Consider the following 27,875-nt stretch of genomic DNA (forward strand, 5'->3'; position numbering starts at 1 on the left):
TAGTTTTGAAAAGTATAATTTTCACGTTAAATACGTTTACGTACATGTATTATTTATTGGTATAAAAACGTTCAGTAGCAAGTATTTTAGACATATTTATAAGTGTACTAATAAGGAATAAAATATAACACCCGAAAGGCTTTAGCATTTTTAAGTTTTAAAATTTGAACAATTTACACTATGGGTTCGCTAAAGTTGTATAAGTTAAATAAAAAAGTCCAGTTGCAAATATTTTATACATGTTTAAAACCGAATTCCTTTTTCTTTTAATAGTTATCCTTTTAATCTTTCAATATTAGGTACCAATATGCAATTTGACATCAAAAGAAAAAGCATTTTTGGATAGTGCACACCTGGATGTAGAAGATAATGTTGATACGGAAGAATTAACAGTAGAAAATACAGTAGTCAATGAAAATAGTCAGGTATTATTGTATTATTGATTTATTTGGTAAACAACTGCAATCACAGCTCTTAAAACGTAAATTATTTTGTTTCTCTTATAACAATGTTTCATACCTGGTGTTATAATAAAAACTAACATTAATATGTTTTTACAATATAATTAAAACGCATTATGTTTAGTTATAAAAATACTTTTTATAGTTAATCCGTATTTCAATATCAATAAACAAAATGAAAATAACTGTAAGAGATGAAAAAAAGGACTTTTAAAAGCGAAATGTTGTTTTTAGGGGGAAATTAGGATGATGTGGAATCGTTTTTAATAAGTATATACACGAATTCAATTCGAATATAAAGTTCATGTTTTTACTTGTATGTTTTTCAGCAAAAACAGCTCGATCTTCAGAAAGTAGCTGAACAGCATGAATTAAATGGTAAAGTCAACAAAAAAACATCACAGGATACAGTAAACGAGGAACATAGTTTTAGTGTTGACAGTTTAAAACAAACGGTCTGTTTTTTAATAACTGTTTTAAATATTTTTCTTTTATAAAAAAAAAAGAAAATGAGTTACATGTATGATTTCCTATGAGACTCTCCACAAGTGACCAAATGGCACAAAAATTTTAAACAGCTTTTAATGATAGGTCACCGTATTTCCTTAAACAATGAGCAAATCCCATACCGTATAGTTAGCTTTAAAAGACCTCTCAAAAACAAATGTAAAACTTTTTAAACGAGAAAACTAACTGCCTGAAAGAGGGGCAAAAGATCCGAAAGGAGCAGTTAAACTCATAAATCAAAAATAAACTGATCACGCCATGGCTGAAAAAAATCCAAATAATAGTACACATACAACAGAAATCCTAGCAAAAAATGGGAGTGATCTCAGGTGCTCCGGAAGAGTTAGCAGATACTGCTCCACATGTGGCACCCGTCGTGTTGAGAAATTTATGTACATACAGAATGTGCCGGGGTTACATATGTCAGCGAGATCCCAACCATACCTTTAACATCGGACAGTCACGGTGTAACAGTACAACTGTTTTTAAAGAGAAATACATGTATATAACCATGATAACTATTGTACTGAGGATTGTTTTTTTACAAAACGGTGCAAACAAGCTAAATAAATTATCTTATACTTTTATACTGTTTGTTCATTACTTTTATTTAAAAAGATAAAAAATGAAATATTTCTTCAAAAAGAATATTTATGCAAAAATAGCTATTTTAGTCAAGAAGTAATTATATATGAATACAGCGTTTAGAATTATTACTATTTTTACAAATAATTTACTACAGGAACACGTTAAGGACAGAAGCACTACACCACAATCTGTGCATACAGATGGGGTATCCATTGTACCAGTACCAGAGTGTGCACATATGAACGAGTTATCTATTGCGCCCTCACAAGAGAGACAATTGTCAAATCAGGAGTATTTGGAAAATCTGTGGAGACAGAAACTAGAAAAGATTGTAAGATTTTTTTAACATTTTATATATTCTTGTGGTTTTAGTTTATCTATTTAAAGTGCCTTATTAATTACTCATTCTAATTTTGATTTAAAACGTTAATTAGTATTGTTTAATTTAACATATGTTGCAACTTTTTAAAACAATTTATTTTCTTATTTTAATATCTGATAACATATATTTTGTTTACTAAGTATTTGTATACCTATTTTCATGTAGGCCCCGATAGAAAAATGAAGTAACATTTACAATGAAGCACCTTTGACTGACACTACAAACTCACAGATGGCTCACAACACTGATATGATGCATGGAACACCTTTGACTGACACTTCAAACTCACACTGATGGTTCGCAACACTGATATGATGCATGGAACACCTTTGGCTGACACTACAAACTCACAGATGGTTCGCAACACTAATATGATGCATGGAACACCTTTGGCTGACATTAGAAATCCACAGATGGTTCGAAACACTGATATGATACATGTAACACCTTTGGCTGACACTAGAAACTCACAGATGCTTCGCAACACTCATATGATGCATGGAACACCTTTGGCTGACACTAGAAACTCACAGATGGTTCGCAACACTGATATGATGCACGGAACACCTTTGGCTGACATTACAAACTCACAGATGGTTCGCAACACTGATATGATGCATGGAACACCTTTGGCTGACATTACAAACTCACAGATGGTTTGCAACACTGATATGATGCAGGTACTTGATTACTTATTTTTGACTTGCACATTTTTGTTACATTATCTTAATGGGAATAAATTCTTAAAATTTGAAATAAATAAATGTGAATTTATTTATAGACATTGTTTTTAATTTCCAGCTTTTTTTTTAATTCAACATTAAACTTGGTAGAATACTAAACAATAAAATTTATATTGCAATAATATATGAATTAGTAATTAATTTTTAATCTTTTTCAGACTGAAGTAAGCCCGTATTACCGGGAAATATATGCTAAAAGATTTTTAGCCAATGCAATGCAGACTAATTCAAACAAACGGAGATATTCTGATTCCAATATTTACACTGAGGTAATTTTATAAAATAAAGTATTATTTTAAGTCTGTTAAATAAGGCAAACACTTAAGATAAGTTTCACATAGTGTACTATACATACAGTGTAGCTATTGAGTTGAAGCATACATAATACTGTTTACACACAAAATGCAAACATTACATAAATTATAAATGAACAGATTAGAATGAATTATGTATATAGATATAGGAAGATGTGATGTAAGTGCCAATGAGACAACTCTACATCTAAATAATAATTTATAAAAGTAAAACATTATAGGTCAATGTCCGGCCTTTAAAACGGAGCCTTGGATCACACCGAATATGAATAGACTTGAGCCATTTAATATGTTCATTTTTTTTTAAATTTTATTTGGAATATAGCATAATAAATTAAATACAAATGTACATTTTTAATAGCAATTGATAAGTACAAAATAGATTAAACATATGTTGTTAAAATGTCAGGCAAAACATTATTTGTTTTAAGTTATACATTGCAAGTTATTTTAAAAATGAACTGAAACTAATACATGTACCGTTACTATTTTTAACAGAACAGAGAAGCATGGGATAGGGATTTGTATCCTGTTGAGTTGTTTCCTAGGAAGTCCCAAGTGATGGAAATGCAAACATTTAATCCAAATATTAATGACACAATAGATTTTAGACCAAATTCAGCACTTAGCGCAGGAACAAATGTATTTCTGTCAGGGTATTGGAAGAAGGGGATGATTATGGACATTCAGATGGATGATTCTAATGGAGAGTGTACACAGTGAAAGACCTTGAGAACAATAAAATTCACTGTTTATCGAAATACTTAATTCGTCCTAATTTGCTGTATTAAATATTCATTCATTGCATATTGCATGAATTATGCACTTAAATTGAAATTGTTTTATTTTTTCTACCTACTTATAGTCACATTGCTAAAATCTTTATTTTATTGAAGAAGTTTAAATATATAAGAAGATGTGGTATGAGTGCGAATGACATAACTGTCAATCCAAGCTGCAATGTGTAAAGTTAACCATTTCAAGTTAAAATACGGCCTTCAACACAGAGCATAGGTTCACTCAGAACAGAAATAACTCGTGTTAAACAATTCAAACGGAAAAACCTACAGTTTTGTATTTATATAAAACATATTTAGCTTTCTAATCATTGTTACTGGCATACCATTGCACTTCAGCGTATTTGTTTTAAATAATTTAACTTTAAAATGTAACTGTCGCACTTTAGCGTGGACCATCGCACTTCAGCGTAACCACCATCGCACTTCAGCGTAGCTATAAACAAGTTAACGTCACAAAGTGACCATCGCACTTCGGCGTGCTAACCATCGCACTTCAGCGTGGACCATCGCACTTCAGCGTAACGACCATCGCACTTAAGCGTATCTATCAACAAGTTAACGTCACAATGTGACCATCGCACTTCGGCGTGTTAACCATCGCACTTCAGCGTGACCATCGCGGTTCGTAGTACCATCGCACCTCCGAGTCCTACATATATATACAAAATATTATTATATGGAATAGTAATGCTAATTAGCAAATACTTTTCAAAAGAATCAAATTCGATTTCAACAATGTGAACATAAATTACATCGTCATGAAAAAGAACAACAAAAGTAACGTACAAACTTTACAGTGGGTTTTTTTTTCAGATCAGAGTAACTGTAACAGTTTAACAGATAACACTTCGGTGTTGGCATGAATATCTATAATGTGGTAATTTTTATAAATTTCCTGTTTACAAAACTTTGAATTTTCCCAAAAACTAAGGATTTTCTTATTCCAGGCAGAGATTATCTTATTTCAATGTATGACGTTTTTTAAATATAACATGTGATATAATGTGTCCTATGTAGATTTCTAACGACAACCCATAGATAAAAATCAATTCAAATAAATAAAACTTGCAGGTTAAATGCATCTTTTTAATGTATTATTCTGTTATTTTTACAGTACAAATATATCAAATTGCTAAGTTTAGGAATTTTGATTTATAAAACAAAAGAGTTTAGAATTGTCGAGATATTACGGTAGAGAACCATGCCGACTGTTCGGGTATTAATTGATTCAGATATTTATAGATTTATTGACATAGAAAGTTGTAAACCCAAAAATTCAAGAAGTAGCGTTACAAGTCTAGTGAACAGTAAATTAAAACGAATTAATTAAAAACGGTGAATTTAAAGAACTTCTATCGGGAAACTAAAAAATATTAAACCACACAATCCTTATAACAAAATGCTAGTGACGGTTCGGTCTGATCATAAGTTATTTTTCAATAACAATTAAACATTCTAAGAAATCAATTGTTGAACTAATTGTACAATTTATGTGTAATTTATGATTTGGTTCTACTGCATTCGTACAACATCTCATAAGAAGACTAAAGCTCTATTTTCGTATGTTTGAAACCCTCGTATAAGAATTGTATGCCTTTTGAGTAACTAATTTAATTATGGAATTACTGTAATATTTTTTTCTGTCTATGGAGAAATAACATAAAAAAATTGGTGCACACTGAATAACGCGCGTAGCGGGTTATTTAACAGTGTGCACCACATTTTTTATGTTATTTCGAATAGACAGAAAAAATCTTACAGTCATTTCTTATAATTTAATTCTAAATTCCTTTCTAAACAGTAGAAATCCATAAAAACAACCTTTATGACGTCACGGTCACATGACTAAATATGTCTATGGGCTCATAACAAAATAACGTCAGCCAATCAGAAGACGCGTTACATCCCAAATTAAATCATTATTTATTAATATCACAATGATTATGTACGCTAGGATGATAACTACAAGAATTATTTTTTTAAATAAGACACCCTTGAAAGACAATTTCGGTCAACGATAGATTTATTTGATCCTGATTTTTCTTTTTTAATCAATGTTTGGTTAAATAATTTGGAAATCAGGCAACAGAACCCTTAAGTTTTCTGTGTCAGAATTTTCTGATAAGTTTCACAAAGATAGACTTAGTTGCACTGCATAATTCAATTCGAAGATCACGAATTGTGCATATTTGTGGGATTGGTTTTCATATTGGTAAACGTTTCCGTACTGAGCTGACGCCAAACTAGCATAACCCTTTATACGCACACTTAATACACCATTACATGTTTGAACTTGTTTGAAAATGAGGGCCGAAAGATACATGAGGGACATTCCAACTCATAGATCGAAAATAAACTGAAAAAGGCAAACGGACAAATAAGTCACAACATTGAAAACTAAAGACTACAGTACTTGCAACCTTAGGCGTTACTGTTTGACGTGAACTTGACTGATCGGTGAATGATCGGTGACGGATGTTTGACTGATCGATGACTGATCGGTGATCGGTGACCCATAGGATCCGTCAGATAAGTCAAATAACCTATGTGGGAGTTACCGTGACAACGGTCATCGATCGATCAGTAAATCAGATTTATGCACGGATCGGACGGATACGTATATATTTCAAATTCTTATGTAAACCGAACTCAACAGTGTTTACGATCAATGAACGCGGACCTCGACGAAGACACCATAATTTACACGTGAATTTGGTTGCAATAAAAAAGTAAAAATTGTATAACAGTTATATTAGATGCTTAATTAAAGCGTTAAATTGTTTCTGTTGATTAATAGTTTTGTATTAAATATTGTAAACATTAGAAACATATATAATACATAATATGTCTCAGTTAACATGAACTTCTACCTACGAAAATGCCGATAATCCGCCATTGAAGTTCTGAACTTTTTATAGTTTAGACAGAGACATATAATACATTATATATAATTGTATTATATGTCTCTGGTTTAGAAAAGGTCGCTTTTCATTAAATTAAAAGAATGTCAGATAAATCATATTTAAATTTCATCTGCATTGTTTAAAACTAGTCAGTCATTTTTACCATCTTGAGACAACTCATCTTATCAGAATTGAGATATACTGAGAATTAAAGTACTTAAACTTTTATTTTTGTTGAATAAGAATGCAGTCGTTGATTTATTTTCATACAAGTTATTGACCGTCATATGATTTGAGTACTTTTGGTACATCAAGATTGGCTGTTCTTCATAAAATATGCTTACTTTAAGGAAAAAGATATTTAAGTTTTGTACGCGTTGCCTAAAATGCAAATATTTTAGTAAAAATTATTGACCCCCATTGCATTTTATGTACTTTTTATAGATTAGAATAGTTTTTTTTTCATGAAATTAAAAGAGTGTCAGAGAAATCATACTAAAATTTTATTCGCATTGTTGAAAATAACCAAAATTAGTCTTCTTTTTATTAAAAATGATGCTATTTTATTTGAAATCAGTCATATTTACCATCTTGAAACAAGTCATTTAATCAGAATTGAGATATACTGAGAATTAAAATACTTAAACTTTTATTTTTGTTGAATAAGAATGCAGTCGCAGATTTATTTTATATACAAATTAATAACCGTCATATGATTTGAGTACTTTTTTGTACATCAAGATTGGCTGTTCTTCATAAATATGCTTACTTTAAGGAAAAAGATTTTTAATTTTTGTACGCGTTGCCTAAAATGAAAATATTTTGGTAAAAATTATTGACCACCATTGGATTTTTTGTACTATTTATAGATTAGAATAGTTTTTTTCATGAAATTAAAAGAGTGTCAGAGAAATCATACTATTATTTTATTGGCATTGTTGAAAATAACAAAAATTAGTCTTCTTTTTATTAGAAATGATGCTATTTTATTTGAAATCAGTTATTTTTACCATCTTGAGATAACTCATCTAATCAGAATTGAGATATACTGAGAATTAAAATACTTAAACTTTTATTTTTGTTGAATAAGAATGCAGTCGTTGATTTATTTTCATACAAATTATTGACCGTCATATGATTTGAGAACTTTTGGTACATCAAGATTGGCTGTTCTTCATAAAATATGCTTACTTTAAGGAAAAAGATATTTAAGTTTTGTACGCGTTGCCTAAAATGCAAATATTTTAGTAAAAATTATTGACCCCCATTGCATTTTATGTACTTTTTATAGATTAGAATAGTTTTTTTTCATGAAATTAAAAGAGTGTCAGAGAAATCATACTAAAATTTTATTCGCATTGTTGAAAATAACCAAAATTAGTCTTCTTTTTATTAAAAATGATGCTATTTTATTTGAAATTAGTTATTTTTACCATCTTGAGACAACTCATCTAATCAGAATTGAGATATACTGAGAATTAAAATACTTAAACTTTTATTTTTGTTGAATAAGAATGCAGTCGTAGATTTATTTTCATACAAATTATTGACCGTCATATGATTTGAGTACTTTTTTGTACATCAAGATTGGCTGTTCTTCATAAAATATGCTTACTTTAAGGAAAAAGATTTTTAATTTTTGTACGCGTTGCCTAAAATGAAAATATTTTGGTAAAAATTATTGACCACCATTGGATTTTTTGTAGTATTTATAGATTAGAATAGTTTTTTTCATGAAATTAAAAGAGTGTCAGAGAAATCATACTATTATTTTATTGGCATTGTTGAAAATAACCAAAATTAGTCTTCTTTTTATTAGAAATGATGCTATTTTATTTGAAATCAGTTATTTTTACCATCTTGAAACAAGTCATTCAATCAGAATTGAGATATACTGAGAATTAAGATACTTAAACTTTTATTTTTGATGAATAAGAATGCAGTCGTTGATTTATTTTCAGACAAATTATTGACCGTCATATGATTTGAGAACTTTTGGTACATCAAGATTGGCTGTTCTTCATAAAATATGCTTACTTTAAGGAAAAAGATATTTAAGTTTTGTACGCGTTGCCTAAAATGCAAATATTTTAGTAAAAATTATTGACCCCCATTGCATTTTATGTACTTTTTATAGATTAGAATAGTTTTTTTTCATGAAATTAAAAGAGTGTCAGAGAAATCATACTAAAATTTTATTCGCATTGTTGAAAATAACCAAAATTAGTCTTCTTTTTATTAAAAATGATGCTATTTTATTTGAAATTAGTTATTTTTACCATCTTGAGACAACTCATCTAATCAGAATTGAGATATACTGAGAATTAAAATACTTAAACTTTTATTTTTGTTGAATAAGAATGCAGTCGTAGATTTATTTTCATACAAATTATTGACCGTCATATGATTTGAGTACTTTTTTGTACATCAAGATTGGCTGTTCTTCATAAAATATGCTTACTTTAAGGAAAAAGATTTTTAATTTTTGTACGCGTTGCCTAAAATGAAAATATTTTGGTAAAAATTATTGACCACCATTGGATTTTTTGTAGTATTTATAGATTAGAATAGTTTTTTTCATGAAATTAAAAGAGTGTCAGAGAAATCATACTATTATTTTATTGGCATTGTTGAAAATAACCAAAATTAGTCTTCTTTTTATTAGAAATGATGCTATTTTATTTGAAATCAGTTATTTTTACCATCTTGAGACAAGTCATCTAATCAGAATTGAGATATAATGAGAATTGAAATACTTAAACTTTTATTTTTGTGGAATAAGAATGCAGTTATTGATTTATTTTGATACACACTATTAACCGTCATATGATTTCAGTACTTTTTGTACATCAGAATTGACTGTTCTTCATAAAATATGTCTACGTTAAGGAAAAAAATATTTAATTTTAGTTTGCGTTGCCTTAAATGCAAATATTTCTTCATTTTACTAAAAACTATTGACCACCATTTGATTTTTGTACTCTTTATAGATTAGAATAGTTTTTTTTTATGAAATTAATAGTGTCAGATAAAATTAGTCTTCTTTTTATTAAGATTTTGTAGGCTTCGATTGTGACAGGAATATATATATAGAAAGTCCTTTATTATGATAAGTTTTTTTTAATGAATTTTATGATGATAACAAGGATTTGTATAGCTATGCAAATCCTTGTTCTAACTATACAAATCGTAGCTTTTCCCGAGTATGTTTGGAAAATACAAAAATAAAAATCGCGATGTAGACACCGTTTTAAAACCCGCCGTGTTTGAAAATATATAACCTAAATAAAACAAAAATACCAGTCTTTAATAATAATATGTATGTTAGGTTTTATCTGTACATTTCTTTTTAATGAAACTTTGCTAAATTATTATTATTGAAGCAAAATGTATCATCATGATCATTGAACGTTCGATTTTCACTAGTTGCCATTTTAATTAAACTAAACGAAACTAAGATTCCGTAATTTGCATTATTTTATCATGTGACGTATTACAGGTCAATCCGTCATCAAGGTCGATCGGTTCTATCAGTCCGATCAGTCTATTACTTTTACTATAAGTCTGACGGATTGCTGACGTGAGTTTGACGCGAACTTGACTGATCGGTGACTGATCGATGACCGCTGATTGATCGCTGAAATAGTAACGCCTAAGGTTGCATGTACTGTAAGCAATACAAACCTCACCATAAGCTAGGAGTGATCTCATGTGCTCTGGAAGGGTAAGCCGATCCTGCACTACATGTGGTACCCGTCGTGTAGTTCATGTTATTTATAACCCGGTAAATAATCTAATTTGGTAGGTCAAATTTTTGAAAAGTGAACCGGATTGTAGCAACAACATGAGGAACATCTCCGATATCATCTGTAAAACGGGAATTCCATAACGGTCAAACAACTCGTGTTGGTGACCGTTAAATTTACTTCACCATAAGAACTCTAGGTTTAATAGCGTCCTTGTGAGCAGCAACCTTCTATCAAGGAAATCATAAAAGTTAAATTAAACACCAGGAATATTTTTCAAAAAAAATTATATACTTGATTGGAATTTAGTATTCACATTTTTTGTGCTCATCGGAATACAAAAAGTTAACAATTATCCTAAAAAGTACTATTTTAAATATATTGAGCAATGATAAGTTGTTTACTTATTTTTTTCTAATTTCATATATTGAATCAACACCTTTTTGTCATTTCAGTTTTACTGTTATATTAAAGTAATTTATTGTTATATGATTGAAAATTTCCTTTTGTTCTTTTTGTGGTTTGTTTTTTGTTGTTGTTTTTTTATTTGTTTTTCGGGTTTTTTGTGTATAAACGTTTAATTTGGGTTTTTTATTGGTTTGTTTGGGGAGGGGTTGCATTTTTTGGTTTGCTATTTTGTATTTTTCTATTCTTTGAAATTGAGTATAGAAATGGGGAATTATCAAAGAGACAACAACCTCGCTACATTGAAGACCTGTTGGTGACCTTCTGCTGGTTTTTTTCTTTGGTCGGGTTGTTGTCTCTTTGACACATTCCCCATTTCCATTCTCAATTTTATTCAATGTACACTTATCTTAAATCTTTTTATTTGCCATCGTATATATATATATTTAAATTGATTTCTTTGCGCTTTGCTCGCACTATCTTTCGAAATATTGTTGTCTCTCTCCTTCTACTTAATATTTCATTTGTCGGGTTTGGGTTTTTTTTGCACTTCAGTGTTCTGTTGTTTTTTTGTTTCCGTTCTATATATAGTTGATGTGATTCCCTCGGTTTTAGTTTTTAACCCCGAATTGTTCTCTCAATCGATTTATGACTTTGAAACAGCGGTATATTACATTTGCCTATATCAAATCTAACATGTAAACATCAAACATTGATTTGGATTTGCTATGGCATGACGTTTTGTGGTTTTGAACTATATATCAATTTTCAACGCCTTCCTTTAAGAAAACGTCATGCTAGTCAAGATTAAAAAATGGAACTTTAAAACTTTATTGTTATTTTCTTCTAAATATAATGATCAAATGATAATAAAAAAATCAACAAGCTATATATATTTTCTATGTATATGTGAATAACACAATGCTATAAAAAAAAATCCATGTTTAAGTTTTTATGTTGTTTTACTCGTACTTGCATTTGTATACACATACGGACTTATAACAGTTATTAATAACAAACAGTTTTGTGAAGTCATTGTTAAAACTCATACCATACGGCTGGTAAATACCATGGTCTGTGTTCAGCATTTCTTCACTGTTTTCCCAAACTGATGATATTCTTGAATGTTGCTGTCTTGGAAATTGCAGAAATAAATGTTTCCCTGTCGATCAAGTGTTATCCCTGTTAATCATGGAACGTCCTTACTGTATGCCTGTGTACCATCTGGTTTGACGTTAAGGAGTTTGTCATAAACTCTTACAATCAATTGATCATAAGTATCATCATATGTCATAAAGTAAATATAACTAGTTCCTTGTTGAATTGTTGTTAGAATTGTTCCATTTGTGTCTAATGTTTTGTTTGTACCATCTTGACCACCGACGTAAATTCTGTCACGTCCAGCAGTGATACCACAACAATGAAACCCCACGTGAACTTTGTCGCCCTTTGTCATCGTTGTGGTGTTTATAAATTGAATACACCTAGCTGTTGGTAGGGTAACAACAGCTTGGTCTGTACCGGGTATCACAGCTACACATCTAGGTTCAGAGGAAAATGTCATCTCTATCTCAAATTCTTTATCTTCTCTGTAAACATAGAGTAATTGGATCTGATGACTCATCATTAGTGAGGAGTAGCTTATTATCATTTGTGATTGATACATCTCCAAGAGAAAATTTCACATTTTTTTTTTAGTTTTATTTCCGTATCCTTCTCAAACCCAATAATGCGTTTCATTGAGTCAGTCTTCATCTGGGCCTGTTGCAAATTTCTTTGGTTTGTATTGAACTAGACATGGTTGAACATACTCTAACAGTGACCCGAGAGACTCAAGCTTGACTTCTTTCTTTTCGTCGAAGGTAATATTGATTTCTTGTGAATTGGATACGATCTGTTGAATCTTGGACTCGACGGTATGACAATTTGTTACTTGTTGTCGCAGGAATATAAACAGCTGATTCTTAGAGCCATGATCTCTCAAAAAGTCCATTTTGTTTTTATTTTCTATAACGTTGACCAAGACTTGTGATATTTCTTGCTTTTGTTTGTTTATTTCCATTTCATGTTTTCGTTGGAGAGACGAGAAACTGGTCGTAAGTTCAAGCTCCAACTCGTCAATATGTTTCAGTATTTTGGATTTCACTGCTCGGATCTGCTTAGTTATTGTTGATTTAGATTTCTCTATAGATTGTTAGTTTGACTGTCTGTTATTGTCTAAAGCATTCAATGTTGTAATAAGATGCGTTATGTCTTCCATAACATCGTTAAACAGTGCAGATTTTCTAACATCTTTCGAGGCAAGTTCCAACGGGAGTACGTTCTGACAAGGTCAAAGACAAGGTCAAAGACAAGGTCAAAGACAAACAAATTTCAAAATAGCAAATAAAACAATTAAAAATATCCAAGAAGCGTTCAAAGAGAGAGCGTAAATAAACGTAGCCAGTTTTCTAATCACAACATATTTATTTAATTTGGACATGTTGGAGGTAGACTTGTTCAACAAATTGTCGTCATTTCTAGGGGAACGAACTATGTGCCTCTCCTTGTCGACCTATTTATATTTTCGTAGTATGAATCGGAGATCCTTCAGACACTTGTCAAAACAAGAATATCAAACAAGCCAGGTAATTTAATTTCACAAATTAATATTGTTGATGTTCTAACACTTGAAACTAAAATAATTGAACGAAAATTTTTAAAAAAATACGAAAGGAAGTAGATACGTACAATTGGAAAATATAATGTTCCCTGATGTGTCGATGGCATAAAAAAAGGTTCGGTGGTCAAGTGTCGCAATCGGATCGTGAATAATGTGGTATGATATTATTTTGTGTTTGTTTTTTGTTTTTTTTATTTCAAAACAGTATCTAAACTATAAATACATGAATTCGATTCAATACTCAAATATTAGTTGAGACATTGCATGTGTATAGATTTATGGCATGCTTGACATACAATTGCAAACTTCAATAACAGACGAAGTTTCTTTCAACATGTTCAACTAACAATTTAAACTTGTCTGATTGGACTTCATTGATATATCATACCCTAAAACTTGAGGGAAAAAATAAAAATAATAGATAAGAATACTCTTCTAGCTCCACAGTATCCAAATAATAGGAAAACATTCAAAAAGATAGACTAGAATGAGATTTACAGATCATTTAGTAGACATGACAGATTTCCAAATTTTGCCTGTTTTCAGAAAGGGGTACTGCTTTAATAGTGGGGTTATTTTTATTAATACAGCCAAACAGTTCTTATAATGGCATTTTGTATGTTCAAATATGGCTACTTATTGAAACTAAGTGAATGATTTTTTTTTAAACATTTCATTATTGTTTTAGCCAAAGAACATTCAGTGCAGAAAAAAGATATCATGATTTTTTATAACATAGGTAGATTTTATATTCATTTAACGATATGTTTTTTTCATTTGTCATTAAAACGAAATGATGAACATACAATAACAAATTTCAGTAACAGACAAGGTCAAAGACAAACAAATTTCAAAAAAGCCAATAAACTATTACAAATATCCAAGTAGCGTTCAAAAAAAGAGCGTAAATAAACGTAGCCAGTTTTTTTTTTGACAACATATCTATTTAATTTGGAGGTAGACTTGTTCAACAAATTGTCGTCATTCATATGTGGAAGAACTATGCGCCTCTCTGTGTCGACATCTTTTTACTTCTATATGAATCGGAGATCCTTCAGACAATTGTCAAAACAAGAATATCAAAGAAGCCAGGTCATTTAATTTCTCAAATTAATATTGATGATGTTCTAACACTTGGATGATGCAAACTAAAATAAGTGAACGAAAATATTTTTTGGACACAATGAAGTAGAGACGTACAATTATAAAATGTTATAATCCTCGATACGTCGATGGCATAAAAAAAAACAAAAGTTCGGTGGTCAAGTGTCTCAATCGGATCGTGAATAATATGGTATGATATTATTTGTTGGTTTTTTTTTTTATTTCAAAACAGTATATTAACCACAAAAAAATGAATTTGATTCAATACTCAAACCTAATTGGAGACACTGCAGGTATAGTTTTATGGCAAGCTTGACATACAATTACATACAATTACAATAACAGACGAAGGTTCCTTCCACTAACAATCCAAACTTTTCTGATTGGACTCCATTGATATATTCCATAAAACTTGAAATTAAAGTAACAACAGAGTCGACTTCCTTCATCTCATTTTTAGACTTATTTATCGAATTTGACATACTCGGTCATCTCAGTACCATAATCTATGGCAAACGAGACGATTTTAATTTTAATAAAATTATCAATTTCTCCACCATAGTGGCAATATACCAACTTCACCTGCATATGAGATATACATTTTCAAACTTATTCCATATTCAGGAGCTTGCAACTCTTACTCAGCCTTTGTAAAACGTCACAAGTTTATGAGAAGAAAGTTGTTAAACCAGGAGTATATCAAAGAACATCTTGTAATTTTTCTCAAAAGATTCATCGACCTTGTTGATAAATATTCCGTATCAACTTCACAAATACAAGATGGTCATGAAGTTGAGATTCGGGATACCTACGTTGTATACTATTTTTTTTATATATGTTTAGTAATATTACTTTTATGTTTAGTCTGTTTTTATTGATATTCATTTGACGTAGCTCGGCACTTGTTCATCTGGTATTGTGTTATTGTTCTATGGTAATGCTCGTATTCTTGGCTTTCATTTTTGCTAATGTGTTTTGTTCATGTGCCTTTTTGTGCTTCTTTGATACATATGAAGTGGCTCTGTACACATATATGCCATGAACATGTTATTATTTTGTACAGGTTATTACTTTTCATCGTGGGTTTGTACATTATAACTTTACAAATCCATACGTCTATAATGTTCTATAGTTACTTTCCGAAAATCAACAAAATATAAAACCAACAAAAAATGTTTTATTGAAATTAAAAAGCAATAAATACCAAAATATACAGTATGAAAAGTTGTTTACAATAATCCACTGAGAACTTTATATTCAAACGTTTGTACTATAGTTTTATTCCATAAATATAATAAGATATCTAGCTTCAAAAGTATTCAATTGAAGTCTTCGCAATCCTAGCATTTCAATTTGAAAGGAGACTGACTGAATTATTCAAGTGTCAATGTGCAGCTAAAAATATACATTAACACAGCACAATTTTTTTCAAATTTATTAACTTTTAAATTTTAATAATACGCCTCCCAATGTAGGTGAATACGATGTTATCTTTTACAATTTCCGGTTTTAAAATATTTAACAATTCAACATGTTCACTCAACTGACAAACTGACAAAATGGCGATGTTCCAAATCATTAAATGTATATACCACACCGATATGTATATGCTACAGAAATAAAGAAAATATAACCCGTCATTTATTCGGTTTAGTAAAAAATGTTTTTACAAATCATATGTAATGTGAAAACTGATCGTGTTGGCATTCTTCGGCCGACATCTTACAATTTTACATGTAAAAGGAAATCGCAAAAATACTGAACTCCCATGAAAATGCAAACATTAAAACAGAAAGACCCTAATCAAATGGGAAAAAACAAAAGCTCAAACGCATCAAATGAATGGATAACAACAAATTTCTGACTAGGTACAGGTATATTCTTATGCAGATAATACATATTATATTGACAACAATGTGTGAAAAAAACAGACTTAATAGGCTAAAATATCAAAATAGGGGTATAGCATTCAGTATTGGGTTATAATCTTTATCACTATAACATTACAAAAAAGTAACAAAGTAACAAAAAAGGCATGTAAACAAAGCACATAAACAAAATGAAATACAGGAATACAAAACATTTTCAATAGCACAATAACTCAATGTTAAAGACGGGATATTTAAGTACAGCACCACGTCATATGTTTTATTGGAGTTCGTGTTGTTTCTTATTTATTATTTATATCTGTTCATGTAAATGTCTTTTGGTTTTGTAAGTTTTTGTTTACTCCTTGGTTTTGATTGTTATTGTCTGTCAAATAAACACACAAAAAACTGTAAATAAAACTTACGCAGATTTCACATAGGCAACCCTTTGATTGATCGTAGTATTACCTTATTTGATATAAATTAATATATAACATTAATTATGTCGTTGAATACAAGAGAATGACAACTACAAGGAATAGCAAAACACAAATTAACACACATGTAACACCAATTTTCTTCATCTATACCGTTTTGCATATGTCCATTTGATAGTGATTTTGTGTTTTCAATCGATACTTGTGTTGAATAATTTGGCAATCCGGGATATTATCTTACCTCAAATACATTTCTAGGAATATGATTGGTTAAAAGCGACTTCGTGGAGACCGTGCATATTCAATATTAGGTTAGTAGGGAGGCGAGGCTTATTTCAATACGCGATTAGTAGTGAATTTGCCACTTAGGCATTGTTTAATTATTTAAAATATTGAAAGTTCTGTTTTATATTGTTATATCAAGGTTGTTTATCATAGTTATTAATCGTTTACATTAGTTTTTTTTTGTGCAGATCAATTGAAGAAGGTTCTTAAAATTGAACACTTGAACATTTTTAATACAGAAATAAGGAGATGTGTTATGATAGCAAATAAGAAAGCTTTAGCCTAAATTCAACAAAGAAAGATAGTCGGTAAGATAAATTCGTTACATAGTGTGCAAATGACCTCTCACCCCATATGGAATTTACTGACCCTGTATATATCATATTAGGTCACTAACACACTATGTAACTTATAATATTCATCAGAGTTTACGGTATCATAATGGCCTGATAAGGTAGGAAAAGATTGATTAGGTTGCAGAGCATACATACCATTATAATCTAATCCATAATCGTGCAAATGAGTGCGACCATAGTTTTCATATTAATTCATAAATCTTTCGGTACAAAGCTGACGCCAGACAATCCGAGAGTATTACCTCGTACACGCACGATTTCCCATTGTGTGTGGTTAATTTTTTTGAATTTCTACCTTAAGTTTCAAACACAGGAATTGAATCTAATTTCCAAACATCTTCCGCTGTTCGGATTACCCATATATTGCGATTATCCTGTGTGAACTTGTCATTCCCTCAGAACATGCTGATTATATGAGTACTTGAAACTGTGGCTGATCCATTTATAAGTTCATCTAATGTGTCTTCTAAATGTACTTAAAATTAGATCCCGAGGGGAAAAAAATCCGTTAGCCGCAGATCAACATTCATAACTACTCAAAGTTGGATTCGTTATAGAAATGCGGTATTAAGAGGAAATAGGAAATAGGAAATACATTGTAATATTGTATTCTTAATCATCCCCCAAAAAAGTACCAAGTGCAAATTACGTAATGAAACAAGTTGGCGATACACAGTATAAAGATTTTCACCAAACATTATACTACTATACAACAGACACTGCATAACAATAAATGTGGTTTCTAAATTAAAGTACCAATTTCAATATTTTGAGTGCAGATGAATTGTGTAAACATTTGAATCATTTCATATATTGAATCTACAATTTTTATTTGATTTTTTGTGGTATTTTATTTTTCTTTGTAAGTGAGTTTAAATTGTTCATTTCTATTTGGCTTTTTCATCTTTTTTTCGAAGACTTTGTAAATGTTTGTTTAACATTTGTTTGCTTGTATTGTTTAATAATGCGTGCTATTTATGTACGCTATTTTTTTTTTTTTTTTTTTTTCCACTTTTATTCTCAATCTTTATGTTCATTTTTGTTTATTTCGTCTTTGTTTGTACTTTACTTATTTTTCTCCGAATATTATTTCTTCGTAACCGCATACAAAAGCGAAAATTAAACAGAAAATATAAAAAAGAAGTTTGCACTTTATATGTGTATGTTTAAGTAACACGATAAATTACATAATATAAATTCAAGTACTCATGTTGTTTCATAAAAACATTTACTTGCATTTGTATACACGAACAGATTTACCTTCGTTTTTAATTACAAACAGTTTCGTGAAGTCGTTATTAAAACACATTCCATACGGACGGTAAATGCCATTGTCTTTGTTCAGCATTTCTTCACAGTTTTCCCCATCTGATGATATTCTCTGTATGTTGTTGGCATAGTAACAACCGTAGTAAATGTTACCACGCCTATCGCGTGTTACTCCTGCTAAACCTGAAACGTCTTTGCTGTATACTTGGGTTCCATCTACTTTGATACAAAGGAGTTTGTCATGACATCTAACAATCAAATGATCATGAATATCATCGTATGCTATGAAGAAAATATTATTAGATCCTTGTTGAATCGTTTTTAGAATTGTCCCATTGGGGTCTAATGTTTTGATAGTACCACCTGTACCACCAACGTAAATTCTGTCACGTCCAGCAGTAATACCATAACATGTAAATCCGACGTTAACTGTGTTGTCCTTTGTCATCTTTGTCGTATTGATGAATTGTATAGACCGCTCGCTGGGTAGGGTAATAACAGCTCTGTCTGTACCAGGTATCACAGCAACACTATGAGGTTCGGAGGAAAAAGTTATATCTGTCTCATAATCTTTACAGTCTCTGTAAACATAGAGTTTGGGATCGGATGATGCTCTATTAGTAATGAGGAGCTTATTATTATCTGTCACTGATACACTAATAAGAGTGTTAACCACATCAGTATTGAGTTTCAATACTGTATCCTTCTCAAACCCTAGAATGTTTTTCATTGGTTCCGCCTTTATCTGGGCTTGTTGAAATTTCTTTGGTTTGTATTGAACTTGACATTGTTGAACATACTCTGATAGTGACCCGAGAGACTCAAGCTTACCATCTTTCTTTTCGTCAAAGGTTATATCGAATTCTTGTGAATCAGATACTATCTGCTGAATCTTTGCCTCAGCACTATGAATATTTGTTACTTGTTGGCGTAGGAATATAAAGAGCTGATTCTTAGATCCATGATCACTCAAAAAATCCATCTCGGTTTTTTTTTCTATGACATTGACCAAAACTTGCGATATTTCTTGCTTTTGTTTGTTGATTTCGATTTCATGTTTTCGTTGGAGAGATGATAAAGTGGTTGTTAATTCACGCTCCAAATCGTCAATTTGTTTCAAAAATTTGGATTTCACTGCTCGGATCTGCTTGGTTATTGTTGATTTGGATTTCTCCATTGATTGTAAGTTTGACTGTCTGTTATTGTCTAAAGCTTTCAATGTTGTGATAAGATGCGTTATGTCTTCCATAACATCGTTAAACAGTGCAGACTTTCTAACATACTTCGAGGCCAGTTCCAATGGGAGTACGTTCTGACAAACCCTGTGTTCATTAGATATGCAGGATCTACAGCATACGATCTCATGGTCTGTGCAGTAATAATCTAAAACCATTTCTGGATGGACTTTGCAGTTTTTCATCGCTGATATAAGTTTATTGGATCCAATGGACGACAGGTCGATAACATGGTGATATTTGAAAGCTTTGAATCTGCAATGTGATTCTGCACATTTTGTACAAAGTCTTTCTTCGCAGTCAGAGCAATATTTTGTTGCTGTTAATGACTTATTAGCTTCATAGCAAGGATCACAGAAACTAGCTGATGCCATAGTAAACCTTCTGAAATAAAGGATTAGTGTGGTTTGATTATACTCCAAATCATAATAATTGTCTACATATTTTTTTTAAAGCCAGTTTCCTTGATGAACAAGATTAGCAGTAAAAGGTTAATAAATCTTGCTTGCGATCTTGTGATATGACTTAAACTACCACAGCTGAACCATTCATTGTCGATACTGTACCATAAACAAGTCGTCTTGTTAAACTGAAGTAACAGTTGGAGATTTTGAGTATATTTTAATAATACTATTTATTATGATAATAATTTGATCATTTTTAAAGGAGTAGGTCCGATAAGGGCCGATTTTGGCCTCAAATGTTGGACACTTTTTAAACACTTAAGTGTCTAGTTCAATGGATTCAATTAGTTTATGTGAAAGATTTTAACTGATTAAGTCATTAAAAACGCTCTGATTCAAGCTTAAATATGAATATTCTATCAAATATGTAAAAAAAAAAATCGTCACTTTTCAGATGGTTTTTCTCAAAAATGAAAGTTGCCGCAGCCGTGTACATCCTCAATCTTTATTTATGTTTTGTATTATCATCAAATACAACTTACATTTCAATTTTATGAATGAACACGAATGCAGCCACTTTCAGTTTAGACGGAAACCGTCCAAAATATAACCAAAATGCCAACATTTTGAAGATTTCAGTAATTTACCATGACTTATGGATGCTAGAAAGCGATATTTGTGCATTGTATTGTAAAAAAACAGCTCATTTTTATGTAGCAGAAGGATTTAACTTTCCAAAATATAGCTTAAAGATTACATTTTCACAATTTTCTAAAACTGCTATAATTTGGGGCCAAAAAGAGGTCTTACTGAACTTACTCCTAGGCAATATCCTTCATCATAAATTAGTTCAATCGAAAATACCTCCTTATTTCAAAGACCAGTCTGTACCAATAATTTCTTATACATGTACCTATACTAAACCTATTGCAACTAACATTTTCAATTACAAACGCGTTTTGCAGGATCTCGATATTGACGACTTCAAGTCTAAACCTCCTGATTGCACTTGTGCTAGTTCCCAATTCACATTTAATCCTGCTGGCCACGTTATTACCGGTGACCTTAACATTGTTAATAACACTTCTCTACGAAACGTTTTATCGAAAGGTCCGAAATATCGTGAGCCTAAATCCATCAATTGGAAATACAACTTTAAACTTTTGATGGATTCAGTCGAGGATTATGCCAGGCAATGGGCTAAGCGCGAGAAGGAAGACGTAGACACTCTATCTGAATGGATTAAGGCAGTGAGGTCGTTAATACAAATCAGAATTAAGAAACTGAATGGGTCCATCAATGCATTAATTGCTTGATAAACGAATTAGGTATAGACAATTTACTTGGAAACTCAACATATACCCTCACGACTCCTACCAAAGAGGAAATCCTGGATAATCATAGGTCTGTTCTTTGTTCCTTTGGTATTTCAACCAAAGATGAAGAACTGGATCTTCCATCACTGTATTGGATACCTAAACTACATAAGTGTCCTTACAAACAACGGTATATTGCTGGGTCTTCCAAGTGCTCCACTAAACCCCTTTCTAAATTATTAACATCTATTTTATCAGCAATCAAAGACGGGCTTCAAAGTTATTGTGAAACTGCCTATTCTAGAGGTGGAGTGAATCAGATGTGGATACTTAAAAATTCCAAAGATCTTTTAGAGTACATACAATCTAACTCTCTTTCATCTTGTAACAGTATTAAAACATTTGACTTTTCTACTCTTACACAAGTATTCCACATTCCAAACTAAAAGACAAATTAAAAGAGTTGGTATTACTTTGCTTCATAAAAAAGAATGACCAACGTAGATACAAGTATCTTGTCTTAGGGAGGGATAAATCCTACTTTGCAAAGAATCTGATTCAAACAAAAAATTCTCTTAAACCGATATTATCAAGATGCTTGATTCCTTGATTGACAACATATTTGTTACGTTCGGAGGACGTGTTTTTCAACAGACTGTCGGCATCCCAATGGGAACAAACTATGCCCCTCTACTTGCTAACTTGTTTCTTTATTATTATGAGGCTGACTTCATGCAGGAACTCCTTAGGAAGAAAGATAAGAAGTTAGCAATATCCTTTAACTCTACTTTCCGCTATATAGATGACGTTCTTTCACTAAACAATTCAAAATTTGGTGACTATGTTGATTGCATCTATCCCATCGAATTGGAGATAACGGATACTACAGATACAATTAAGTCGGCTTCATATCTTGACTTACATCTAGAAATTGACAATGAGGGTCGGTTGAAGACAAAGAGGGTTTCTGCTCACAAGGAAGCTATGAAACCAAGAGTTCCAAATGGTGAAGTTGAAATCATCCCTTCGTAAATTTTACGGACGCCATCACGAGTTGGTTGACGGTTATGGAATAACCGTTTCACAAATGATATCGGATTTGTTCCTTACGTCGTAACTACAATCCCTTTCCCTTTCATGAATTTGACCCACCGAATTAGACTTTTTACCGAATTTGTAATCACATAAGCAACACGATGGGTGCCGCATGTGGAGCAGGATCTGCTTACCCTTCCGGAGCACCTGAGATCACCCCTAGTTTTTGGTGGGGTTCGTGTTGTATATTCTTTAGTTTTCTATGTTGTGTCACGTGCACTATTGTTTTTCTGTTTGTCTTTTTCATTTTTAGCCATGGCGTTGTCAGTTTGTTTTTGATTTATGAGTTTGACTGTCCCTTTGGTATCTCTCGTCCCTCTTTTTTTAATCTTATCATAACAAGTACACATCTGAAACATCATTTAAAAAAAAAACGGTGGTCCATTGCCTTAATTGGATCGTGCAAAATGTTATTTGTATATTACATCATGTATTATGATATGAAACTGGGTGAATGAGCTCGTTGTTTCATAAAAAAAATGCGCATGAATCCATTGTTGTGTTATATTGTTTGTTTTGGGTTTCTTATGACTTTGTTTTGTTTTTATATATTTTAAAGCAATATCTGCCCTAGAAAAAAAGAAATGTCAATGAACTCATCATTGATACCAGGATTGACATTTTGTAATTTTGTCAGATGCGCGTTTCAGCTACACAAGACTCATCAGTTACTCTCGAATTAAACAAAAATTAAAAGGCCAAAAAAATTAGAAGTTAAGGGGGTATGGGAGTCTAAAATAAAAATGATAGAATTTGTTCATACTTTGTCAAAATGTAGTATCTATTGATACATGTTCAAAAAAAATCTAAAAATGATAGGCCACCGCGCATTTTCTCGATGTACAGGAACACTAAACAAAATAATAGAATTTCAAAATTTATTAGGAAAAGATTGCTTTCAGACAATACTTTGAGATTATCAAAAGAAAAGATAGGGTCACCGTACGTTTTTTTCGGCTAAAAGACAAAATAGGAAAATTTCATGTAGAGTCCTTCAGAAAATGCATTGTTTTAGAGTTACTTCACCTTAAAATGCCAATTTGAAAATATTCAAAAACAACCAAAAATAATCTACACTTGTAACACCAGATGCTCCGCAGGGCGCAGCTTTATACGACCGCAGAGGTTGAACCCTGAAAGGTTGGGGCAAGTATGGACACAACATTCAAGCTGTATTCAGATCTAAATTTGGATTGTGATTAAATAGTTGACACAGCATAGGTTTCTGACACAGAATGAATGTGGTCTAATGAACTTTTAAAAAAAAAAATCCTTTGAGCAATTCACTATGCTGTTGAATATTAATCCTGTCAAAACAATGTTTGAAGAAATTTTCTTTTTATTTATGAAATCTGAAATTTTAAAAAATGACCCCCCCCCCCCCCCCCCCTTACCCTTATTTCAAAACTGATCTAAATTCAAATTTTCAATGAAGTTTGCAACAATAACTACTCATTTAATTTCATCATAAAATATTAAAATGTAAAAAAGTGGTTGTTATCACTGACAATGACTGAATGGTAAAGATTGTTTTAATCTATCAGTTGGTAGTAAAAGTGAATATACATTGTATATTGTATAAAACAATGATTTAAGTTGATTTAAATACTATTCCTGACAAAGAAAGATAACTCCAATTGAAATCCAATTGGAATTTCTTGCTATTGCAATATATTGTGAAATTAGATATTTCTTGCTATTGTGCAATACTGTGCAATTAAAAATATTTGCTATTGCACAATACTGTGCAATTGAAGATTTCTTGCTATTGCACACTACTGTGCAATTGAAGATTTCTTGCTATTGCTGAATTTATAACTGTGCAATTGAAAATTTCTTGCTATTGCACAATACTTAATATAATAATTTTGGATCCTGATTTGGAACAACTTGAAAACTGGGCCCATAATCAAAAATCGAAGTACATGTTTAGATTCAGCATAACAAAGAGGCCCAGGAATTCAATTTTTGTTAAAATCAAACTTAGTTTAATTTTGGACCCTTTGGACTTTAATGATGACCAATTTTAAAACGGGACCAAAAATTAAGAATCTACATACACAGTTAGATTTGGCATATCAAAGAACCCCAATTATTCAATTTTTGATGAAATCAAACAAAGTTTAATTTTGGACCCCGATTTAGGCCAACTTGAAAACTGGGCCAATAATAAAAAATCTAAGTACATTTTTAGATTCAGCATATCAAAGAACCCCAAGAATTCAATTTTTGTTAAAATCAAACCTAAGTTTAATTTTGGACCCTTTGGACCTTAATGTAGACCAATTTGAAAACGGGATAAAAAAAATTAAGAATCTACATACACAGTTAGATTCCGCATATTAAAGAACCCCAATTATTCAATTTTTGATGAACTGAAACAAAGTTTAATTTTGGACCCCGATTTGGGCCCCTTATTCCTAAACTGTTAGGACCAAAACTCCCAAAATCAATACCAACCTTCCTTTTATGGTCATAAACCTTATGTATAAATTTCATAGATTTCTATTAACATAAACTTAAGTTATAGTGCGAAAACCAAGAAAATACTTATTTGGACCCTTTTTGGCCCTAATTCTTAAAATGATGGGACCAAAACTCCCAAAATCAGTCCCAACCTTCCTTTTATGGTCATAAACCTTGTGTTAAAATTTCATAGATTTCTATTCACTTTTACTAAAGTTAGAGTGCGAAAACTAAAAGTATTCGGACGACGACGACGACGACGACGACGCAGACGACTACGCCAACGTGATAGCAATATAACGCGAAAATTTTTCAAATTTTGCGGTCGTATAAAAATTTATATTTTTATAAATTGGTTCTTTTAAATGAAAATTCACAGGAAATATCTGCATTCCTGCATCAAATTTTGCTAACTTAATTGAAAATATAGACCTTAGATTCTCTGTTTTTTTACAATCCAAGATGGCGAAAGACACCCATACCACCTTAAAGAGCATTGAGGACCATAAATTCCTAAATAATTTTTTTTCCATTATGACCATATCAAAAATAGTTTATGTCATCATAGAAGTGCTGACTACTAGACTCGTGAAAACCTCGTGGAATCAAAACACCACCAGCAGTGGCATTATAATTAACATCTAATCAAAGATGTTAGGCTCATAATTTTGTACACTAGACTCGCGTATCGCATTTATCGTCTACATAAGTCTCTCAATTACGCGGGAATCAAAAATAATTGGAAGGCCAAATCAATGCATAAAACCAAAAAAAATTCTCATGAATAACTACACTCGCCCTTTGTTTCGTAAAAATAAAATATTTACCCTACAACAAACGATATCGACCGTTTAAACGATTCGCACTTCCCTTACAGTGATTTTTACTAAAAAGTATATCAATTACAAGAAAACGATTCAGAGAAAGAAATATATCCATTGACATCATTTGCTTTTAAAAAGCAGATACTTTTGATGTAACATATGTACAAGATAAACAGAAAAAAATGACGAAAGTATTGTGAAGATATTTACTTTCGGTTTTAAACGTCCATTTTATCAACCCGAATTTCATGTTAAAATAACTACTTCAAAACTAAGAAAACATACCTGATGGATTTAAATGAGAACAGTACTACGAATTCTTCTTAATATGTAATACTGGATCTTGAAGACAAAAAATACGTAGTTATCGTATCTTTATTTAATGTATGACGATTTTGAACACTATGTGGCGCTGTTATCCGCCTAGTTACACTTCCTGGTTAAAAATAAATACGACTTGGTCAATTTAAAAAACCCAAAGAGTTCATTGCTAGAGTTCCAAATAATTACAATAGATTATCATGCCAGCTTCAGTATATATACAATATATAATCATGCCAGCTACAGTATATATACAATAGATAATCATGCCAGCTACAGTATATCACGGAGGGGTCTCTTCCTATATAAAGGTATATACATATGTGCCGCTGGAATGGGTCCCTTTTTTGATCCGTCAAATATATCAATGGGGTGCAATTTTGATGTATAATAAGATTGTATATGCATATAGGTACTATTTGAGCTGATAAATATATGAATGGGTTATGATTTCGATGTGAAATGATCTGAAATATATGTATAGGTAGGGATTTCACAATTATTCAATATATGAATGGGGGTGTTTTTAAAATTCCAGCTGCACACCTGTACCCAAAATCCCATGTTGAGACCCCCCCCCCCCCCCCCCCCCGGTGCAGTATATATACAATAGATAATCATGCCAGCTACAGTATATATACAATAGATAATCATGCCAGCTACAGTATATATACAATAGATAATCATGCCAGCTACAGTATATATACAATAGATAATCATACCAGCTACAGTATATATATTTGTTTTTTCAAATATCATTTACGGAAATATTGACACAGACAGATGTCGTATAACATGTTTAATGCAGAAAAAACAATAATGTAAATTTGTTAAAAGATGTAGATTTTATATTCACTCTAAAATATTTTTTCTTATTTATCCTTAATACAAAAAGATGGCCAAGTAGTAAATAAAGAGGAAAGTCAGAGACAGACACAACAAAATGGCCAAATTTGAAAAAAAACAAAAAAACAATCGACTTAACCATGTTAACGTTCATTTAGAATACAAAAATTTAACGATACCATACGAAATAATACCAAACAGTGTGCATAAACGTACCCTGTTTTGATATTTTAAAACGAAATGAATGAACCACGTATACTTCATTTTCATTCAATTATAAGTGTTTTTATTGTATGTCATCTTTTCCTTTCTTTCTTTTTCTTTTTTTTTGTTCTTGTTGAGTTTTTATATGTGTTGTAATGAGCAAGGGCGGATCCAGCCATTTTAAATTACATGTCCCCATTCAAATGCATTGATCGTCCAAAAAAAGGGACCCCCCTCTGAATCCGCGCCTGATGAGTCCGTTGATACTATCCACTTATTCATATACAATTGTTGCAGACTCGGACCGATGCATAACAGAACATAGATACCTGTC

General features: G+C 31.3%; 1 protein-coding gene and 1 long non-coding RNA gene across 2 annotated transcripts; one reads left to right on the forward strand and one right to left on the reverse strand.

Annotated features, from left to right (window-relative positions):
• Positions 1 to 297: 297 nt before the first annotated feature.
• On the forward strand, positions 298 to 3,662 carry LOC134701982 (uncharacterized). The gene is made up of 4 exons (XR_010104286.1): positions 298 to 425; positions 791 to 916; positions 1,711 to 1,887; positions 3,494 to 3,662. It is a non-coding gene; the product is annotated as an uncharacterized LOC134701982 (long non-coding RNA).
• Positions 3,663 to 18,789: 15,127 nt separating this feature from the next.
• LOC134702011 (uncharacterized) lies at positions 18,790 to 26,559 on the reverse strand. The gene is made up of 2 exons (XM_063563120.1): positions 26,456 to 26,559; positions 18,790 to 20,449 (listed from the first exon to the last, which is right to left on the reverse strand). Exon 2 carries the CDS (start codon positions 20,437 to 20,439, stop codon positions 18,790 to 18,792), a length of 1,650 nt encoding a protein of 549 aa, XP_063419190.1. The 5' UTR covers positions 20,440 to 20,449; positions 26,456 to 26,559.
• Positions 26,560 to 27,875: the final 1,316 nt, after the last annotated feature.

The sequence above is a fragment of the Mytilus trossulus genome, unplaced genomic scaffold (genome assembly GCF_036588685.1).
Source record: "Mytilus trossulus isolate FHL-02 unplaced genomic scaffold, PNRI_Mtr1.1.1.hap1 h1tg000373l__unscaffolded, whole genome shotgun sequence".
Classification (NCBI taxonomy): domain Eukaryota; kingdom Metazoa; phylum Mollusca; class Bivalvia; order Mytilida; family Mytilidae; genus Mytilus; species Mytilus trossulus.